Raw genomic sequence first — 23,037 nt, forward strand, 5'->3', positions numbered from 1 at the left:
TCGGGGCAACACAGTGCTGTGCCAGTGTCAGCAGACTTTGGCTCCCTGTAGCAAGACGCAGCGTGACTTTTTCCATAAATCAAGGAAATAATGCAGTGTGATCTCATAACTGTGCTACAGAGTTGTGGGAATGGGGAATAAAATCATAAGAAAGGTTACAAATGTGAGGTCATTCAGCCCCAGCTAGCACATTTGGTAGTTAGTAGCTAATAGAAGATCTCATCCAATCATTTCTTGACACAACCCAGGGTGTCAGCTTCAACAACATGCCTGGGTAGTTTGTACCACACTTCCACAAACCTTTTTTGTAAAGAAAAGCCTCTTGGTCTTGCTTCCATGTAGTTTCCACTTGTGTCCTATGGATCACATTTATAAAAGCTTCCTCAAGCACTTGTAAACAGGCTATCAGTCCCCGGAGAGGGCTATGTGAATAAAATTTCATCTGTGATTTTAAGGGCTATAAAACACCAACATTTGTAGCTTGCTGAAGGTCTATCATCTTACAGAGCCCTCACCGAGTGTTGCTTCACAATAATAATAATGTTTCTTTATTAGCCCTTTACAATTTCTTGCAATAGGAATTCGTCTTTTTGCATACCCCAGCTTTTCTCCACGGAGACACAGACAAGGAGAGAAGCTTGGGGTCAGAGCGCAGGGTCTGCCATTGCATGGCGCCCCTGGAGCAGTTAGGGTTAAGGGCCTTGCTCAGGGGCCCAACGGAGTAGGATTCCTCTGCCGGCGGCAGGATTTGAACTGGCAACATTCCAGTCACAGGCACAGATCCTTAACCACAGAGCCACCACTCCACCCAAATCCAGAGTACAATGCAGAGGATGTGTGCATGTATTCTAAATCCTTATCTTCTTAGTCATGAGCAGCACTGGTTAACAATCTCTGATTCTAACATTCCTGATTCCAGATGTTAAAGGAAGCAAAACACTGTTCTCTACAATCTCAAACAATGCACTCCACCAGCCCACCAAGGGTTAATGACATTCCAGACAGTTGTCATTGCTGCTGCTCAGTGTGACATCTGTCATGTTTCTCAAGTGATTCACAGAGGACTGTCTAGAATCATAATTGCCTGCTTAACGTGGAGTACCACACACGGTCGACCAGAACAAGAAAATCCTGTGCAACTGAAAAAACATACTTTTCTGCCCAAGGCTTGATTAATCGACTGCAGATCTCTTAACACATACACAAACACACCCACAGAAAAGTGAAAAGTGCCTCCTGTTCACCGACAAACGCAGAGCAGAAAACAACACTAATGTGAAAACTGCCTTTTAGCTACGCCTGAAACCTCTAAGCACACATGACATCCTTGATCCAGCAAACCTAACCTTCAATCGTCCAATGAAGAGCTGGATGTGAGCAGCGCATTTCAAATGAGACTGGCTCGCAACACGATGCGAAACGCAGGCAGGAATGTACCCGACCCCTCGCACAGAAATCTGGTAACCAGCTGCGAACATCCTCTGTGCTGGCCAGCAGGGAGAAAGCATTTCGCAGTAAACATTCGGGCTTGGGAGGGAGGGGGGAGGTCGAAAGCTCTGTTTCCAATTTACGGAGCCGCTGCCCAGAATGATCTAACGGAGAAAGAAAAACAAGAGGAAAAGAAAAAAGAGGAGGGGGGAAAAGGGGGGAAGGAGGGTTTGGAAAAGATCTGGCCATGCTTTCTCTCGAGAAAAACAAACCGATGCAATTAGAGACGGGCCAGGAATGCATAGGTCAGATTATCCCGCTAATAGTGGATACAGAGTTTGACATGTTAGGTTTTTTTAAGTAAACACAATTTAGTCTCTAGATAAAATACGCATCCTTCAGCTCATATACAGATTACTGAGCTCTTAATGTTAACAGGATAAAGACATGCAGTCTAGTTATAGTGATGACAGGCCAATGTGCAGTTATAATCAATCTCACTTTAAGATTGGAGTTAATATAGAGTTCTGCTCGGGCTAGGCTCAGCACACCACAAAGGAATCCGTCCCCAAGCAGCCCCACTCTTCCTCATATTCCTAACCTTGCTTGATCTGAGAAACTGAACAGATTGGGGCCTAGGTATCACTTGGATGTGAGGCAAGATGCTCTTTGACCCCATGTGAAAGACAGAGCTTGATATTACATAACCCAGAAATACTTTTTCTATCTGCTTTATCCAATACAGGGACACAGGGGAGCCGGAGCCTATCCTGGCAAGTAACAGGCACAAGGGAATATACGCTCTGAGTGGGACGACTGTCCATCACAGGGCTCACAAAGACACCAGGGCCAATTTACCTAGAAGCCAATTAGCCTACCAGTATGTGTTTGGGCTGTGGGAGGAAACCTAGGAAATCCACAAATATTTCAGGTCTGGAACTGAACCGAGGGCCCCAGCACTGTGGGGCAGCAATGCTAACTAATGCACCAGCATGCTGTCTGCCCATGTGATTACATAATATGCCGAACATATCAATGAAGGCCACATTCCTCATGGCGTAGCTAATTTTGTGCCTTCATGGAGAGAATCTTCTCCAATGGGCCACGGTACACACTTATCTCAGACCAGCGATGCCGATGATACAGAATCTTTGCACTGAAGGGACATAAAAAAGGTAACAAACAAGAGGAGGCCATTTTGCCCACCTAGCCCATTTGGTAGTAGTTAATTGATCTAATCAATTTAATTGAATTTTAGCAGTAAATGACCTCATCCAATCACCAATAATTTCCTGAATGAAGCCAAAGTATCAGCCTCAAAGACACAGCTGGGTAGCCTGTGGAACAGTTCTCCTGCAATCCTTTGTGTAAAAGGAGTGCCATCTGTCCTGACTGGAGAATCTCATCTAGCCATTTCATGAAAGTAGCCAGGGTACCGGCTCCTGCCACATGGCTGGATAGTTGGTTCCACACTCCCACAACCCAAAGTGTTTCTTGGGCATGACCCTCGGGAGACCCAAACACAAAGAGTACTGAAAGAGCCATCGCCTTTACCTGCTGCAAATATCACACAGCTCAGCTGAGGAAAAGAGCCCACCTAAATGTTCGCTCTCACCTGGAAAAACATAAGAAAATCACTGCTTTTCCTCAGAATGGATTAGGTGTCATCACAAAAATAATTTCCGCGTGATCTGTTTTCTATTTCACTTTTCGGTCAAGCACAATAGGGTGTTTTGTGGACATCCTTTTTGTCACTGTAACAGAAGAAGAACCTTGATGTGTTTAGTCTGTATGAGAGCAAAACGACTATGCTAAGACCAAAATGTAAAAGTTGTGAACAAGGGCTGCTCCAGTTAGCAGGTTTTCTACTAATGCAATCCAGGAGCACAGTTGGTTGAATTCAGTACCAAACTGAGGTTAAAGGAAATGGTCAACTTTCTTTTCTACACAGCTCAAGGGGAAAGAAACGCCAGGGCACAGGATAAATACAGCTTGAAATGTAAAATTGAACATGAGGTTAGAACCCTGTAGATTTGAAAAAAAAAGAGAAAGAACAAAAACAACAGTAAATGTAGAAGCTTTCATTCCACTAGAGCCAATTCACCCCCCCCCCCCCCTCCCTCTCAAATCCCCCCTCCTCCTGCCCCCCACTTCCCCAAACCCCCAGGAGGTCACATGAAGGATACGACTCTGGGAAAGCCATCAGCCAGGGCCTGTGAGCTATCCCAGGATGCCGTGCGGGCAGGAATGTGTGGCGTCCTGGTCTCTCACACTCTGGGGCCTTGTGGTTGTTCATGCAGAGATAATTATAACCCTGACCCAATAAAGCCTGAGGAACCACAAGCCGGCTTTCCCTCTATGCGTCGAAAACAGAGAAGTGAAGTACAGAGCAGGCACTGCAACGTGCGACAAGGAGTTTGTTCAGCTGTTTGACGGAGGAGACTTTAAACAACGCGAGTGAGATGAATGTGCTGGACAGCCCCCTTATTCCTCACACTACCACAGCTTCCGCAAAAAGAGAGGATGGCTTTCATCTGGAGGAGCTACTGTTGGGTATGTGTTATAAAAAAGACAACAGTGTGCAGTCAGCGTAGAGCTCAGAAGTTTGTCAAAAGGGAATAAAAGCCAATGAGTCTTGAAAACGTCTTGCCTGCGTATCGTCAATATGAAATATTACTACAGTTGTTGTTTCTCATAAGCTCAGGGGTCATCATTTCTCACTCCATCAAGTTTTGCGTTGACTCTATGGATCATAAATCAGACACTACAAGCAACATGTGTCCATAAGAAAAAAAGGGCCATTCTTTCATTTACCACAGGCCAATAATATGCCCTGGCCAAGCGGTAATGGATTAACTAGGGGTTTTCACTTCGAAACCCTACTTAGCAATAATCCTGGATTTCCACATGCTTGTTTCCAGAAGGTAATCGTATGGTACAACTTACATGCTTCTCTGCGATTCTGGAATATCCCCTGACAAAAATACTTTTGCACTGTATGGTAACAAAAATGAAAATTATGTTTTTTGTCCTTCTACAGGTGAAAAAGGTGCCAACGACATGCCAATATAATATCCCCTTTGCTTTTCCTACCCTTTCAGACAATTTAAAAATAGAGCTGCAGAAAAAAAAAGACATTGTAGGGCAGTTATGAATATTTTTTTTATATGTTCATATCTCACTCTCAGCCTTCACTGATCCTGCCACCAAACAATGATAAGGACACAGGTTATCCATCTTTGTCTGCTGTACTTCCCTCTGGCCACAGAAGTGTCCATTACACACATCTGCAAGCATATGGATCCTGCTGATTTCTCCGGGAACACTGGCAGGGAGTGAACAGAGCTAAACCACTGGAAATTACACAGCGCCATCTATCACAAACAGGAAATGTGAGGTTCTGCTCAGTGCCCATTCAGTTCTTTCATTCTGCAGAGTCCTGACCCCTGAGACCACATTCAATATGCTACTGTGACATTAGTGTGTAGAACACAGCATCAGTTTTCTTAAGAGCACACACATTCAAATATACTGCCCTGGCAGAAAATTGAATTTAGACTCGGGTTGGCAAGACACCTCCTTGCTGGTGGAATGTTCTACAGTTCAGTCCATTTGGGAATTGATAACACGTGGAAAGCTGATAAGCTTAGTATCCTCCAGACATCCCCACCTGAGGACTTTCTGGCTGAGAGAAAAAAAAAAGTAATGTACAGAATAGTTGGGCTTAGAAGATTACTAGCAGGTCTGTTTCTTTTGTACTGAAGAGGTCGTAACATTCAGGAGATCATTTTCACCTTCCTGAGGGTCTGTCACTTCGGCTGGGATGTTTCTAGGTTTCAATACCTTGGACACTTCGGGAGAAGAGAGCTTGCAGGATGTTTCCGCCTCCCGTGTGTCTCCAGGATCACTGAAGATTACACGTTTGAAGCAGTGGGGTCTTTTGTCGGGGAGCTGGTGGTATGTTTTCATGTTTTGACAGCTGCACAAAAGGAGTCTTTAATGCAGGGCTTGCCAGGTGTTATAGGCTCCAGGCCTGCGTGTCCTGACAGGACAGACTCACCAACAGGGGGCGGAGCGACAGGGAGGCTTAGCAGCTGTAGAAAGCAGCCAGCTAATAGGAGAATTATCAATTAAAGGAGCAGTGAGTATCATTCGCATTTTGCTTTCATTTTGGTTTTACAGCTTACTGCATCTGCTATCTGCTACTGATTGTCTTAAATGTTAACAAAGGCTCTGGTCATAGCACAACTTGGGTCCTCCAGTCCAGCAATCACTGAGTTAGAACCTGGTCTAGCAGGCTGGGACTGCCATTTTGACATAAGGTTGAGTGGATTTGATTGAGCTGGACTGAAGTCAGTCAGGGTTTCTTCTTCTCCCTCTAAAACAGCAACAACTGCACTGCCAGGTACCAGAGGGCCTGAAAATGGGATCAGTGAGGAATCTGACAGATCATCTTTCTGAGGGAGCGGTACTGATGTCTGCTGCATGAAAAACAGCCAGATGGCTCAGAAGCACAGGTTTTCGGAACAAACATGCATGATTATCTTTCTCTTTCCTCTGAGGGCGCAAGGGATCTAGCAATGACCCTGGGTCACATCAAGAACAGAAGGAAAACTAAATAACTGATTGTCTTTTTTCTACTTATCTTTAGTTTTGCAGCTTTTCCATTAAAAATGCCTTTTGACACTACTTCTTGTCATGCTCTTGTCAGTACATATACTGTAGCACCCTGCCAGGTTTCAATATGACTTGAACAGACAAAGTTCCGATCAGGAGTCAGACATGTAGCTACTGCACAGTCAAGGACTGAGGCTGCAAATTCTATCTAAGACAAGCATTCAAAAAACCGGATTCAAGGCAGCCGACAAAACATTCAATTATACTGTACATATAAACAGGGCCAAGGCAATAACCACAAAATGACACCAGGCTTCTGATTTGTGAAGTCTAACTGCGTTAACTATATAGTACTAATGTGCATGTGATTTCATTAAATCACAATTATGCAATAGACATACTGTACACTGTACGTCCTATTGTCCCAATTACATTGCAGCTCAGTAAACAATACAGTAAGAGAAACAAAAAAATCACACAGCACCTTATGATCAGGCACAAAAATAAACATTTGTCTAGACACATCTTCATATTTCATATCACATTGATTAAATGTGTATTTTGTATTTAGATTGGAACTGAGGATTTTTCTTAGTAAGGTAAAGCATACCCAATTAATTTGAATGGAAATGTATTACACATACTGTTCACTTGTATACTGAATTTCCAGGGTCAATCACCTGTGCTGTACTTTACATTTCCATACTTTGTTACTGGGCGCAGTTGCTCTGTGGCTCGGTGCCAGGTTTCTGCAGAAAATCACTGCAGCAAATTCAAGCAATGTAATCCACTCCTCTTCCCTGCAGATCTGCGCGGCGAACGTACAACTCTCGGCAAGCAATTTTCTCATGATGCACACTTGCGGCCACAGTTTTTGGTCTCCCAACATGTGGACAGGACTGTTCTGAGCGCCTAATACATGTGGTGTTCAAGCAGGCTAATGAGCACTGAGATTCTGCCTTCTCCCCTGCTCACATGTCCCCATCAGATTTCTAATGAAAGCCCTCCTCGCACAATGCATGAAGGAGCAGGGATTCCAGCTAGCTTTGTTTTCCTTGGGAAAATTAATTAATGAGATGGGCTAGCTGTTTGCAGGAATGCCATCCACAGTGTTATTCTTTAATTAAAAGGCATTATGTGGCAACTAACCGCAGTTTGTTCAGAGTGGAGATGGAGTTTGCGTGTGCAGACTCGGGAAAGGAAGAGGGGAGGGGGGTAGGGGAGTTAAAGACCAAAAGCGGGCAAGCCCAGAGACGTCCCAGTCTCTTCACAAGATGCTGTAACACTACAAAAGACATTACCGCATGTGTGAGTTACAGGATAAGCTATGCGCTTGTGGTGGCTTTGTGCTGAATCTCCAGGTTTTCTCAGGGGGGGGGTGTTGAATAAGATGTCATGTTTCCCACAGGAAAAAACTGCAGTGGCCAACCACTTTGTCTGGAGGAAGCTTGATTTTTACCATTGAAATACATCTTAAAAGTAACACCATGGCAATTATTTATGTCTCAACTCTTGCTGCATTTTTTAAAAACCCTAAGTAACATGGCCTTGTTTAAATGTTGATTCATTAGTACTTAGCAGTGTTATAGTTTCATGCTTGCTGTACTGTTTGCCTCTGTTTTTCCTGTAGCACCCATGATATAAGCCAAAGATGAAAGTACACAGTTATAGATTTTCAGTACATACGGATCCATTGCTAGGTTAAAAACTACCAAAACTATTTGATAAAAACAGTAATCTGCATTTACGAAAGTTTTTTTTCTTATGAAACTACAACTGCACTAGTTAAATGTATACAGCACTCATGTAGAACTACTACTACAAATTACAACTTGCTACACTGTAGCAAAAGTATTCACCCCCTTCCTACTGATGACTCATATTATTGGCTCACAAATGATCTACATACTTTTAAAGTGAATATTTTTAAAAGAGACCTGAAAGCTCAAAGTGAAGACTATTATAGTTGAAAAAAAGGAAAAACTAAAATATGCTGATTGCATAATCTCCCCAAGTTTATAGTTGGTGAAATCACCTTACACTCACAGCTGTAACTGTTGCTATTTTGATAGGTCTCTACCAGCTTTGCATATCAGGATGGTGCAATTTAATTTGCTCAGGCTCAGCCAAGCTGGTTGAGGACTGCTGATGGATCTTTTCATATACAGTATGACCAACTTAATAAGATCTCAAATTGTCTGTTCATATTATAATAATAAATACAGCTAATAAATACAGCTAAAAGCAGTGATCATTGGTAGCCAAACCAAAGTATTCCACTTTTTTAGAACATAGTTTTGCCACACTTCAAGAGTATTCAAAGGTCACAGGTAAGGACATTTTCTGATAGGGCACATACAATATAGCTTCATGTGTACTATTATACAGGTAGCTATGACCCTTTCTGCACTTTCACAAGTTATAAAATCCTTCATTTAGCCTTCATGAATGGCTAAAGGTTATGAAATAAGATTCTCCTATTTTAAATCCACACTAAGCACAAATATAGCTGCACTCTTTCTGTTGCTAAAAGTTTAATTTTCATTTTTCCAAAAGAGGCCAGTCAGAGGTTTTATTTGGCTTCCATATCTTATGACCAAACAGTTTTATTCAGTTAAAGACTATAATTCCCATAGATCACACTATTCATCTGGGATTATTCACAAGCCAACAATGTTATACTATTGATAGGATGTATATCGCAACAGATGAAAAGATATACATGCAGATCTTGATTGGCTCATGCAGGCCATGTTTTTAAATGTCACCCTAGTCAATGTACACTAAATATCATTCCAGACTAATTCAGAACACAGTCCAGCTTGGCAGCCAAACCATGTGACCTATCCATCTGTCCTGAAAAAGTGTAAATCTTGGACACGAGGTAACATTCCGCACAAGGTTTACATTTTATGGGATCTGGGATATGAACAATTTGAGCTATTGCATTTCTGAAAAATGCATTTATTTGCCACTTAATTTATCAAAGTAACTATAATGTTCTCTCAGGCTTTATGCCACCTTGATGCCTGATAGGACAGTTCTCTTAGGAAAATCAAGTGGGGTTGGTTACGCGTAGGCCTCCGCCCAACTGTTACAAATTCCAAACCAATCTGTCAGGAGATTATGTTTTTTTAGATAAATCATGAAACTGAGGTCTTGACATCTTGTGATTATTACAGATCCCATGATGCACTTCAGAAAAGAAGTGATGCTAACCCTGCTGCCCTGGCTAAAATTCCATTAGATTTTCTCAAACTAGCCTACGCAAATTCCCCCCTCTAGTTCCCTCCTAACTGGCTTCTCAGTTTTTCAACTCATCCACTGCGTAACTGAGCTGCTGGGACAGAACAGCTGCTGTGTCACCCCTGAGAAGGTTGCATCTCTAAGGGGGACAAAGTCAGTTCCCTCTTCCACATAGCAATCTAGAGTCATCTGGGGTGAATAAGATTCTACAAATGCAACATGCTATCATTAATACAATTTTTAAGTTCAACAGTCTTAAAGGTCTAATAATTTGTACATCAGATATACATCCATATGTCCATTAGCAGAAAACCACAAATCCTAATAGTGGTCACTTAAGCTTAGACTGCACACAAGACTCCACATTAACAAGCTCACCAAATAAGAGACACTAATTAACCTTAATAATTTTCCATTTTAAGGTAGGAGGAGACCAGAGCACTCAGTGAACATGCAAACTCCGCACAGAATGTGCCTCACCACAGAACAGAAACAAAAATGCAAGAACTGTGAGACAGCAAAGCACCATGTTGCCCTATATAGTTATCAGGAGTATTGTAAGTGCACTAGATAAATGTCATTAAAACTTAAAGTAAATTCTGCTTACTTTCTTTTGTATGTAACTTAAAAGTTTTATGTTTCTCTATGCAGTTCCTATATCCCAGAAACACAATTGATGTACTAACGCCTACAGGAGTCACCATATGAGCAGTGCAAAAAATAAATTAATATGAACAAGAATTTTAGAAATTCCCTACGGAAGCTTATTAGTACCACTGAGAAAAAAAAATTAACTCATTTATATGAGAAAAGTATCTTGTTTATACAAGAAAAGTATCTCGTATCTCGTTTATGCGAAAACATTATTGCATTTAAACACAATAGTTAATTTCTGAACAATGTTGCCTACTATATCAATACTGTATATTTCATTGTACTGTACATGCAATTATATTGTCCCGTGCAAAGTAGCATTGACTTTAACAACAGCAGAATATCTCACACTCCTCTTTTTTGAAAAAAATAATCTAAAACAGCACGTGTTCTGTCTTTTGTATACATGAAGTACAACACTGTGTCAAAAAAGAATTCCCAGGTTAAACACGTATTGTTTTCGCCGTTTCTCTGACAAGTAGAAATGACATGACTTTCCAAACATATGTTCTTCTTGATGTGAAGCTGCAGAAACATGTCCTGTACATAGGTTTTTGCCTCCTCTTTAAAAATTGAATGGAACACATTCACGATGACCGATAGTTTTCTCATGTAAACATCATAATTTTCTGGCATAAATGAGATATTTTTCTTGTGTAAACATGTTTTTTCTCTGTGGCGCTAAGCTTCCGTACCCACCAGCTGACACTTTTGGAAAATAAATTTACAAGCAGTTGCAAAAAATTAACAGGCAGATTTAGAAAGCCATGGGAATTTATGCTTTGAAAACCAAAATATATTTATGGGGACTTTTATATGATATTTAATTTTATTAGCTTGACGTGCAGAACATTTACACAAGTAGTTTCAGAAAATGTTGCTTAAACATTTCAAGATATTCTTAGTTATTCTATATTTATCATCTGCCGTAAGCATTTTTCATTAAAGGATTAACCACTTGTGAATCACAGCACAAAGTGGCCACTATTATCAATGAAACACAAACTCCCAACAATCAGGATACCTGTTCTCATAATTAATCATTAGGTTTCCAAACTGGGTAAAAATATTAGATACTTTCATGTGTAAATAAAATAGTGAAGTGCAAACAGCAGACTACCAAAACAGACAGCAGAAAACAACACCTTTAGGTACTGTATATTCCTAGTAATTAAATCTAAATCATTCATTATTGTGAGACAATTGCTCACATCAAATAACCAAAATGCCAATTGCTATCATTTACATGTAAAAATTCTCTTTCTTCAATAATGTTCAAATTTAGTTCACTTTCTTGTTAATTAATAATTAAGCCATTCCTGTGTAGCTTTGGCCTTGTGCTTTGAGTCATTGTCCAGGAGAAATGTCAAGTTATCTTTGTAGTTTTAGCTCTTTAGCAGACTACAGCAGGTTTTGCTCTTAAACTTCACAGTAATCAGTGTGGTGGTGCAATGGTTAGCCTTGCTGCCTCGGGGTGCTGGGACTCCGAGTTCAATTTCGGAACTGGGGTGCTATCTACACAGAATTTGTAGGTTCTCCCACATTTGCATTGGTTTACTCTGGTTTCTTCCCATGATCTGGGAAAATTGGCTCTCGTGTGAGTGTGTATGTCTATGTGTGCTCTGCCATGGACAGACATCTTATCTAGGGTGTGCCCTGCTTTGCGCTGATTGCTTGTCAAATAGGCTTCAACTCTCCTGTGACCCTTTATTGGACGTGGCTGGAAAATGGATGGCTGGATGGATGTGGATTCAATCTTAACAAGATTTCCAGTCCCTCCTTATGAAAAGCAGCTCAATAACAAACCTGTCACCATCCTTATACCCTTCCCCTGATCTGTATCTGTCCCTGAATTGTTCTGAAGCTCTTTGGTCTTTACAGTTGAATCTTTGATTGAAATTAACTTCCTAACTGATGTGTATTTATTCTGAAATCATATGAACCACATGCACACAGAGGTTATTCATTTAATTGTGTGACCTGTCACAATATATTTGTGCATCTGAACTAATCCAGATTTCCCATGGCAAAAGGGGTGAATATTTAGGTAATCAACATTTTAATCTTTTAATTTTCTTTTCTTTAATTTTAATAACTGCAATTATTAATAAAACAATAAAAATGTTCAGTATGCGCATTCAAATTTGGATTAAAAACATATGAAAAAATTGTGGATGCAACTCAGAACAAAATGGGTCTGAGTTGGAATACTTTTGTAAGACATTGTAATTACATTATATCAGTTGCAAATGCTTGTTGTTACACTGTGCTGTGGATGATTATTTAGAAGCCCTTATCTCCAATTGCCTTTGCTATAGTAATGAAAGATCTCACAAGAATTAAAAAAAAACTACTGTTGAAGCTGAGAAATTGCATTAAACCCAAAAGAAGATTTAAGAATTTAAAAAAAAATAATTCTTTAAAAGGCTGTACATCGCTGCTCCTTTTCTGATAGTTTAACCCTAGCCATACCTAACAGAGAACACTGGACACAAAAATTACTCATATCACTATCAGCAGGCTTCTGCTGTTAGGACTTTGGTTTCATTTAAAGGAGGGATCCTAGGGTGTGGAGCTTGCATGGTGTTCCAGTTTCCTTCTGCTTTTCAAAGTCTTGGCCTTGTATACCAGCCAGTAAACAGAGAAGAATATGCAATATGTACAGCAACCACAACTTGAATGACACTATGCATACATAGCATAGTTAAAGAATCTTATAAGGATCATGGATCTAATCTGATAGATTTAACAGGGCTCGTCATTAAATTATTGTGCCATATAGCACCTTCAATTTATCCTCAATCACATTATACTCCTAGGATATGACTCCATGTTGCTGAAACCTTTAAAACAAATCAGGACCCATAATAACAAACAGGTGAATTGTATTTCTAACACTGACTCACTGAAGGAGAGGGTTTACATTCAATACGAATGCAGTCACGATTCTTAGATCTCACTCCTGGAGATATACAGCCAGTGGGAGAAGCTTGAAGGACATTAAAAACAACAGCCCTGAAAACAAAAATAAACAGGCCTAAATGGATTTTTTGCTCTTCAACAATAGGTAGTTAATCTAACTATCTGGGTTAATGCTTTTCCTCGCCTCAGGCTGGAGCAGATAGGTATCTCTGAGCCACACTGTTGAACAGTGGCCTAGAGGGCTGGCTTTATGTGGGCATTTACTATAATAGACAAATAAAGCTCTGATGCATTATTGGAAACCTGAGAGAGGGTGGCCTGGCCACAGCGTGGAACATTCACGGACTACAGGCTACATTCCAGGGAACAGTCCTGCTTGCTGTATCCTGTCCAGGCCAGACTGGGCTAACCTACCCGACTGCTTTTCCTGCCAAGGAGCCTGGGCGCGCTGCTACATGCTCCCTGTTCCCACATCTCGGGACGCTTTTCGCAGGGCTCTTTAAAATACCTGCCCAAGGAACAAAGGCCTTTCTGTGTCAGCACGCCTTTTGTGGACAAACTCAATTAGGCGGAAGAAAAAGAGAAGAGAGAGGAAGAGAAAGGAAAGGCAGGCCGTGGCCCTTTCATGTTGGTTTGATTCATCGGGGAGGAAGACTTGCATTCAGGGCCTCAGATTGATGGGGTCCGTGGGTTCTGCTTTCTGTCAAGGTGCTGTCTGAACAAATGCCAGCACATTTTTTCAGCACTCACTTGGAAGAAACCCCGCTACACAATCGCAGGCATGTCAACATGGCAGAGTTCAAAGTGAAAGTCTTTAAATCTGAGTACTCATTCTTTAATTAGGTCCCAAGTGGAGAGAGGTACTACTTTGGAGTTTGGAGAATGAGACAGCCTTGCAGACTTGCTGCCGAGGGGATGATACGCTCACCCCTACTGAGCAGGCAGCCAGCGGGTCCAGTGATGACCGATCTGGGCATTACCAGTGGCAGAGGGACACAGGGTTAACATACAAGGTGTGTGTGTGCAAAGTCAGGCACGTGCTCAAATGTCACGCTACTGTGGGCATTGGTTTTTCTAGCCCAGCCCAGCCCTCCTTTGTGCTGGGATTGGAGGCATATTGTCCTCGACTGGCACACCCTGCCATTCTCTTATATTGGCACTATTCCAACAGTATGGCCTCCTGCTTTTCTAAGGTGCTTCACGTCTCAGAAGAATGGGAGACCTTTGACCTTTTGCAGTCAGTGCTGGACTCGTCTTTCCTGGTCTAACGAGGCTGCAGTGAGCCTTTGCCAAGCCTTGTAAAACAGGGGCATGGCTGTAATTTACAGTCACTAAACTCCCATTATTTTCCTGGGAAAAGTATCTGTTTCACACCGACTGTGAAAAGCCGATGCCCACACCCAGTTTCTAATTGGAAGGGATAAAGCAATGTCAGGGCCTGTGCGGAGGTATAAAAAGAAGAATCCTTCCAACATCTGTACCTGTGAGAACACAAAGAGTGTTCTCACATTCTATCATGGCATTACAAAAGTGTTTTTTTTTTCTGTGCCTGATTCAGCCTCATTCACCAGAGATTAGGCACATCTGCCTGTATTTCAATTTGTGGGTGTCAGGTGTCCAGTCTCAATTATGTCAGTGATATCAAACTTTGAATAGGCTGTACAGTGGGAGAAATAACAAGTCTCTGGGGTTGGGGAAGTTTCTAAAGAACATGTGAATTATGGGCATGATTATTAAGTACTCATAATTAATATTATGATTATCTACTGATAATGCCAAGAATCTTGACACAGCAAAAGCCAATTAGCATTTGTGCCCATTGAATGCACAACACTCACTCAAGAAGAATGTAAGAAAGGTTACGAAAGAGAAGTTACAAATTAACCGTCTTTAAGAAATCCAGCTATTTCTTCAAAGAAATCAGGGCATCAGCTTCAACACCATGGCTGGGTATGTTGTTTCATATACCCAAACCCTTTCAATATTTGTTTTAATATATTTGTAAAACTTTTCAATATTTGTTTTTCCATGTGGGTTTTTTAACAATTCCAATGTCAAATATTGGTGTAGGAGTGTTTTGAGGAAACTCAACACTGCTTTGGCAGTCAGTTGTGGATTTAAATTTATTATTTAAGCATTGCATTCCACACGTTTCAACACACTACAAGAAAGTAGCAAGACCCCAGTTTTCCAAGCTTTCCAAGGGGAGAAAAAGAGTTGCATATACTCAACTCATTTTAGGAGATGTAAAGATTGCTTTCAATCTGTAGGAATCTGAGAAAGCCCATCATCTTGTCTGCACGACAGAAAGGGTTTAAATAAAGCAATGTGAGAGACACCTGAGTAACACAATTCGTTACCTGTGTAACACATATTCTAGAGATTGCTGGTTCAAATCTTGAAAGCTGTGTTAATGCCTGACTGCCTGACAAATGAGGCTGACAAATGACCAAGTGGCTCTGAAATCAGATCCCCTACTGACTTGCCGCCTGCCTTTTAGATTGTAGAGCTATCAGTGGGAGAAACTTTTGTCCTCATCCTAGGCCTGGCTTTGCTGTTTGTGATGAGCACTTGCAGAATAAAAAAGGTGAAGACTGTGTCAGGGCTGTTTGAGAAGGCTTTGTGTGTTCAGGCCATATGTCTTGGGAGCTGCTGAGAGGGGCGTGACCAGGTATTTATCTAGTGAGCACATGGCAGTTCCAGATTGAAAGGTTATCCATCCATCCAATTGCCAAATTCTTCCTCCAACTCAGTGTCACGGGGGAGCTAAAGCCTATCTCAGCAAGCCATGGGCACAAGGCAGGATACACCCTGGACGGGATGCCAGTCCATTGCAGGGCACACACCGACACAGGGGCTGACACACACAGTCACACCAGTGCAAATATTCCCTGAAGCCAAATTACCTACGAGCATGACTTTGGACTGTGGAAGGAAACATTGTAAAGACAGGGAGAACATACATACTCCACACAGACAGCACCCAAGGAACTAAACCTTGGTTAGCATTGCTGCGAGGCACCATTACTAACCACTGCACCATTATGCCTCCCATGGAAGATTATGAAAAAAATTAGAATTGGTGACAGTAGCTAGTACTGGCCCTGTACCTATCAATGCATCATGAGACACACCAGAAAATATACAGTAGGTGAGTTCACACTATCCCGTAAGCATGTCCTGGGTTTTATGAGACCCTAATCAAAAGATAATCAAACACCAGAGACAGGCTCTGCCACCCAGATACTTTACAAATCTGATAAAACCACATTGCCAATTTTGGCCTTGTAACCCAGACAGCAAACAGAGGAAAACATGCAATGTGTACAGCCACTACAACTGAAGGACACTATGCAGAAATACAGCCTAGTTAAGGGATATCATTAGGGTTATGGATCTTATTTGATTTCTGAACTGCAGCCATTAACATATTATTCATATCATAATATTCATAACATATCAATCAACCCCAGTGCTGATGTACTGATACACAGAAAACACAAAAACACTGATGTAAGAGGTGTCAGAGCATTGATGACTGTAAATTCTGCTCTGTGTCCTGTCCTAGCACGTCTTGCATTTATCAATCCAGACAGCCTGGGCAGCGCAATGAGCCAGTGAATCCTGACCAGCCTTTACATTTCTCCTCCCTGTAACCTGAGCACAGCTACCACTGAGACCTGCCCCACTGCTGGAACTACAGTTACCTATTAAGCACAGGCGCAAGTCTAAGGACCCATGGATTCATCTCCTGAATAGAAGGAAGCAGTTGTATTAGTTTGCAGTGCACATTGGAATGAACTCAATGCATAATTCACACACTGCACATTAAAACCTGTGTAAAAAGGATACAAGTATAGGACCACATTGCTGTGGAGAACCAACACTTAGCAGTAAACTTAATCTGACTCATTATTCACTCACCATACCTTACCAGGCTTAAGAAATGTAAACTGCAATTTAGGGCCTGGAAACTATTTACATAACTTAGAACATGGTATTAATAAAAACTGAAGTGTGCTCACAGTTCTTACATTAATTTCTAGTCTGAAGTGTACAGTAATTGGTTAAACACAGCATATGTTACAGTATATGCATATAGCAGTTTGTCATTCCAGGTTTAATAATACATATTTAAATAAATATAAAATATGCCACTACTCATATTTCAGTTCCTCAATTAGTTTTAATATCTTGTGACACTTTTGAAAAGCTTTGCATGTTTAAGGTGAGTTTCAAATGGTTGGTAACTATGCTATCACAAGAACTGAGATTTGAGCAGTTCCACTACTCACAATGATCAATGGAGCTCAAAGTCTGCTCTGGCCTGGAATTTCAGGATAGGAAAGGATATTTAGGGAATGACTAGATCCAGTGCAGGGCTTTCTAACATTGGCTCCAGCAGTTACAGTAGTTCCTGTGACAAGCCCAAGGATGTGTTCATCCAACCATCTTCAAACCACTTCATGCAATTCAGAGTCAGGAAAAGCACAAGGTGAGAGAAGCCAATTAATTTACTGTGTGAACAGATGGAGAACATACAAACTCCATACAGATAGCACCCCAGGTCTGCCATTGAGCAATGCAATGCTAACCACTGTGCTACTGTGCCGCCCACAATATCCATTACCAAAAGAGAACAATAATCCATCCTTCAAAACCACATCTGTAAATGAGGTAACACATTTACAAGGAATAAGATTGAATGTTTTGTTCTTAGGCTGCCTTGAAAAATTTGAATTCCTTAAACATAAGTGGCATAAGAAAGGCAAATATTTCATATCTCAACACATATCTTGCTCAATTCTTACTCTGTTCCTTGGTATGTCCTTCTACAACAGGTTCTTTAATTACAGCACAAGTTCATGAGGTTAATTAGAAACACAGATCTGCAAAACAGCAAATGAAAAGCACTGAAATAAAATAGAAGAAAAAACATTGACATCATGCAGCAGTAGCACTTTACCAAAGAATATACTTCCTTCCCTGTGCTGTGTTAAAAGTGTGGTGCAAATTAATGTGGCGATTTCTGAAATGGTACCGAGAAGCGACATTTCTCATGGCTATTTTAATCATCTGGAGACGGTGTGCTGGCACAGTGGTTAGAATTGGTATCTTGCAGTGCTAGGGCCCAGGGTTCAATTCTGGATTGGGGATGCTATCTGTGTGGAGTTTGTATGTTCTCCCAGTGTTTGTTTGTACTATTTGTTGTATGTATGTTTGCTTGTTTGTAGTGCGTTTCTCTGGGTACTACGGTTTTCTCCTACAGTGCAAACACATACTGGTAGGTTAACTGGTTTCTGGGGAAATCAGCCCTTGTGTGAGTGTGTGTTTGTCTGTGTGACCCCTGTGTACCCCACTTTGCACCCACTGCTTGCCAGGATAGTCTCTGGCTCCCCAATGACCCTGAATTGGATAAAGTGGCTAGAAAATGGAAGGATGGATGGATTTTAATTATCTATCCTCATTCTTAATCTTATAATGGTCTTCTGCATTCTCTTTGCATTTTATTATGGGTTTTAAAAGTGTGTGTGTGGTCTCCCGGGTGATTAAATCCTCTGGGATAAAGGTGGATTGTTCTTTTAGGTCGCCCGGACTCAGTGCCTATCTTACTAGAGATCTGCCTCCTGCTTTGAGCTAATTACATCTGAAAACTGAATGAAGGGAAAGAGCTGTCTGGAGCCACAATGGGTAAGCAGTCCTCTTGAATAATAGTCTTTTTCTTTGCACTGTGTTATAAAGGTGATAATGCAGACAAGACAATCCAAGGGTATCATACATCCCAAATACCATTATCCTAATTGTTGATTGTGTTTCCCTGTTGCTGCTCTATGCAACTCACAGCTACAGCCTCTATGATGGGTCAGGACAGGCAAGTACAATGTGCACACAGAGCCTGTGCTCTAAAATAAAATAAAGGAATACCAATATTTGTATGTGGGGGAGAGGATTTGTGAATTCATCGCCAGTTCAGGGAAATCTCATCTTAGCATTATTTTGTTTTAGAGGGGACAACATTTTCAAGGATGTTTCGAGAAGGGAACATTTCATCATGACCACTTCCTGTAACAAGGGGAACACGTAGCTGGTGCTTCTTTTAACATCTCCACCCCCTTCAATTTGAGCCCTGTGTACTGTAGGTGTCCTCTGACTTGCATACTGGCAAGCCATCTGAAGACTTATTAGCACCACGAGCCCAGAGAGCCAACCGCATGCCATTCATGCTGGGGCACAGGACTGACACCAGGTCTGATAATTCTCAGACTCGCAGGCGCCCAGCCATTGCCAAAGGTCGGGCGTGCGTAGTGAGAGCTGGACTGCTTTGCTGAACTGGATAGGCTCTCAGCCTCCTCCCTTGGCAAGTCCTACCCACAGTGGGCCAGTGGCACTGGATTTGAACCTGCAGCCTCCACAAAATCTTAACAGCACAAAATCTCACAGCAGTGGAAACCTGAACTAACTGAAGCACTTGGACCATCACTTAGGCTTCTGACAAAAAAAAAACAAGGCTAGAATATACAGTAAATTAAAATGAAATGAGAAAATCCTGTTGATGGTTGTTTATGGGTTTCAGCACAATTTATTGTTTCAAGGCCAACAACCTATTTTTAATACAGTAAACTCCCTCATATCCGATAATCATGCATCGTGAAATCCTCAGGGGACTGAAAAAAAAATTATAATAAACAAAAGCCAACATTAAAATAAAAAATAATATCAGCAATAGTGTAAGTTAGAATCTCACATGCATTTTGCTTAGTTCCCTCAATCTCCACTCAGCCTTCTCCTTCTCCAGCGGCATCTCTGCCTTTACACTCAGACCTTACTGACAACCTGACAAGGTATAAATGTGCAAAACCTCAGTGTTAATGACTGTTATGTTAAGAATTGTTTTGTAACTTTCATGTTAGGTGCTAAAATTAAAATTGCCCAGGATTACTTTATAAGGTTACTGAAGCATCATCAATGGATAAGTATCATATTTTTTGTGGGGTAAGTACCTTATTTGTTTACCACATTTACATTACATTATTATATTGTAATTAATTTAATTTCAGTGTTATGTCACTGTGATGTTGTCCTAAACATTTTGCTCCTGGTTAGGTGTCACTGTGTATCAGTTTGCTTTTTTCTCATCTATCTTGAAAAATCTTCATATCAGGAACCCCTTCCTCCACATTTCTTCTGGACATGAGGGAGGTTATTGTACATTGATTTTGACAGTGAAAAACAAAGAATGTGGATGACAATTAAACAAATAATTCTGATAAATTCTGTACAACATTATGGTTTCCTGTGCATATTCCCACATTGTTCCACACCACACAAAAATCTAACATTTTAATTGATATTTGCACAAAATCCAACCAAAATGTCATATTTCACTATTTATTTATTATTTCTGGCTTCAATCACACATCACTTTGAAGCCTTAAGTCAGTTCTCTCTTTCCCTGGCTAATGAATGTAACCCTACTGACCCTGGAGTTTCCTGTTTCCTGAAGATGTCACAGAGGCACATGATTTGGTGAAGTACATCGACATTTAGACTGCACAACTACTCAGTCTAGTAGAGCTGAACTCTAAAATGACTAATAATCTGTTACTGAAAGAAATTAAGCACGTAAAAAAATGATGTACTATGGAATAAAGGATGACCACAGTAGATTACAGTAAGAGGAACTGTTGCAAATCTTTCCTAAAAAAGAAGGAAACAGTCTCCATCATGACTCATCATGTGTCCATAATGCCTGACCACATGACCTTGATTACTGTATAATTGGAAAAATTAATACAACATCTAATGACATCAGACACAAAACATCAAATCTGCAATAATTTTTACAATACAGGACAAAGGTTGGAGCTTTTCCTGCTGCCTTCTGATGATGCATCCTGCCCTGAGGGGAACAACTACTCACAGCTGCCTGTTCTATCAGGTATGCTTCCTGACAAGTGCTGACAGTGAAGTAGTTATTAAGATTGTCTCATGTGACGATTCTGTGAAGTTTACCAATTCTGATATGAAGGTTGATATATGCATGTGAGGAGAGCACTGCTCTTCCGTGCAACTTGGAGCTGAACAGGAATGTCATACACAGACAAGCGTGAAACATATTCCCCAGGAATACCCCCCCCCCCAAAAAAAAAAATACCCATACTCAGCAATGACCTGAAGGGTCAGAACTACAAATGGACATAAAAGAGGCAGTGAATTTTGGACTGAGCCATTTTCTTACACCTAAAATTATAGGTAAGGGGAACATCTCATCATGATATTAACACAGAGTCCACCAATAAATCAGATGAATTCAACTGAATGCAGGCTGTATCTGTCTATCTGGAATACTAAAGAGCCTTAATTACAGTTGCCTTGAATTAAACTGTAATTGACTGTTTAGGAGAGGTTCAGAAATCAACAATCAGCTCTGATCAAACCAGATAAAATGGGTCCTGAAGACAGATTCCAGATGATGGAGGCAGTTCAGGACATGACACATTGTAAATCTCCTGGCACTGATGCCATCCCTACTGCCATTGAGAAAGAGAGACTATCAGGTTCTGTAACAGGACCGACCCAGAGGCTGTGAAATGCATGAACTGTGCACTATGATTTTGCAATGTTTGTATTGTTAGTTTAACTGGTGTTTCTGTGAGTTATTACTGGTGTTTGGGATGACATGAGAAGATGTGTTGGATGGATTCTGTCTGTATTTTACTTATAATAATAATCATAATAATAATAATAATTGCTTACACTTATAAAGCGCTTTTCTGGACACTCCACTCAAAGTGCTTTACAGGTAATGGGGACTCCCCTCCACCACCAATGTGCAGCATTCACCTGGATGATGCGACGGCAGCCTTAGTGCACCAGAACTCTCACCACACCAGAGCTGAGTAATGTAGCCTAATCATAGAGGGGGATTATTAGGAGGCCATGATTGGTAAGGGCCAATGGTAAATTTGGCCAGGACGCTGGGGTTACACCCCTACTCTTTTCGAGAAACACCCTGGGATTTTTAATTACCACAGAGAGTCAGGACCTCAGTTTTACACCTCATCTGAAGGACAGCGCCTGTTTACAGTATAGTGTCCCCATCGCTATACTGGGGCATTAGGACCCACATAGACCGCAGGGTGAGCGCCCCCTGCTGGCCCCACTAACACCTCTTCCAACAGCAACCTTAATTTTATCCACGAGGTCGCCATCCAGGTACTGACCAGGCTCACACCTGCTTAGCTTCAGTGGGTTGCCAGTTGTGAGTTGCAGGGTGATATGGCTGCTGGCTGTATTTTATGTCTTTAAATTTTAATTGAGCTCACCAAACCAAATTCCATGCAACTCGTTGGTATGACAATAAAGTACTGAACTTGAACTTGAGATGTTGCCACTGCCCTATTTTTGGAAAACACAAAACAGTTCTGTATTTGATGTGCTCTGACACCACCTGGAGCATAGATCACCATCTCAGTGGCTGAAGATCTACATGATTAAATTAGGAGACCACAAGCAAACAGACATTATTATGGAGCCACTTGTGTCTGATAACTGAGCTGTCCTTTCACTGAATATAGATAAAGAACTCGACCCCACATTATGTAAGAACATCAATGGTCTAGATCATATGGGTTTGGGTTCAGGTTTTCATTGATATGATTTGAATTTTATCTACCAAACCTTCAGTAATACTGTTAGGAACCAACAACAGTTCCTCCCGATTTATTACCTCAAAAGGCATTCCCTCCCTGTGCTTTGCCTAGTCTTTGGAGCCTCTACCTCAGGCTATTAGTCAATTGAGTACTTCTGCCCCTATTTCTGTCAACAGTACTCGATACTGCATGTCGCTGTTTACAGTATGTTGCTGTTTGCAGACCATGTCTCCCAATTCCTTACACATCTGTTAACTATTTTTGAAACTTGGAAGGGGGGAAAGCGATTTTGGACTATTCTGCCCTTGTTTCATTTTGTTTTGGAGCGATTTCAAATCAATTTTAAAAACAGTTCCCAAAAAATGGGATGCAAAGGATTGGATGTCTAATTCATCCTGTTCCCCTTTCTTATGCTGTTTAAATCAAATACTCCAACAGTGGCGCTACAGTGGAATGGCCCTTGTTTGGCAAAAATAAATAAATAACAAAAACAAATACATCTGGATGAGAAAAGGTT

General features: G+C 41.1%; 1 protein-coding gene across 2 annotated transcripts in view; it reads right to left on the bottom strand.

Moving 5' to 3' along the window:
• The window catches only part of ppap2d (phosphatidic acid phosphatase type 2D), a 51,967-nt gene that overhangs the window by 23,874 nt on the left and 5,056 nt on the right, over positions 1 to 23,037 (bottom strand). Inside the window, exon 1 of one of the 2 annotated variants that reach the window (XM_088603741.1) lies at positions 1,347 to 1,469. The exons of the other annotated variant lie outside the window; for it this stretch is intronic. Coding sequence (XP_088459867.1) covers positions 1,347 to 1,386 — 40 coding nt within the window. The 5' untranslated portion in view covers positions 1,387 to 1,469. Of the gene's footprint in view, positions 1 to 1,346; positions 1,470 to 23,037 lie in introns of those variants that run through there. 2 annotated transcript variants of the gene reach the window in all.

This window comes from Lepisosteus platostomus, chromosome 13 (genome assembly GCF_059453375.1).
Source record: "Lepisosteus platostomus isolate fLepPlt1 chromosome 13, fLepPlt1.hap1, whole genome shotgun sequence".
NCBI classification, from domain to species: Eukaryota; Metazoa; Chordata; class Actinopteri; order Semionotiformes; family Lepisosteidae; genus Lepisosteus; species Lepisosteus platostomus.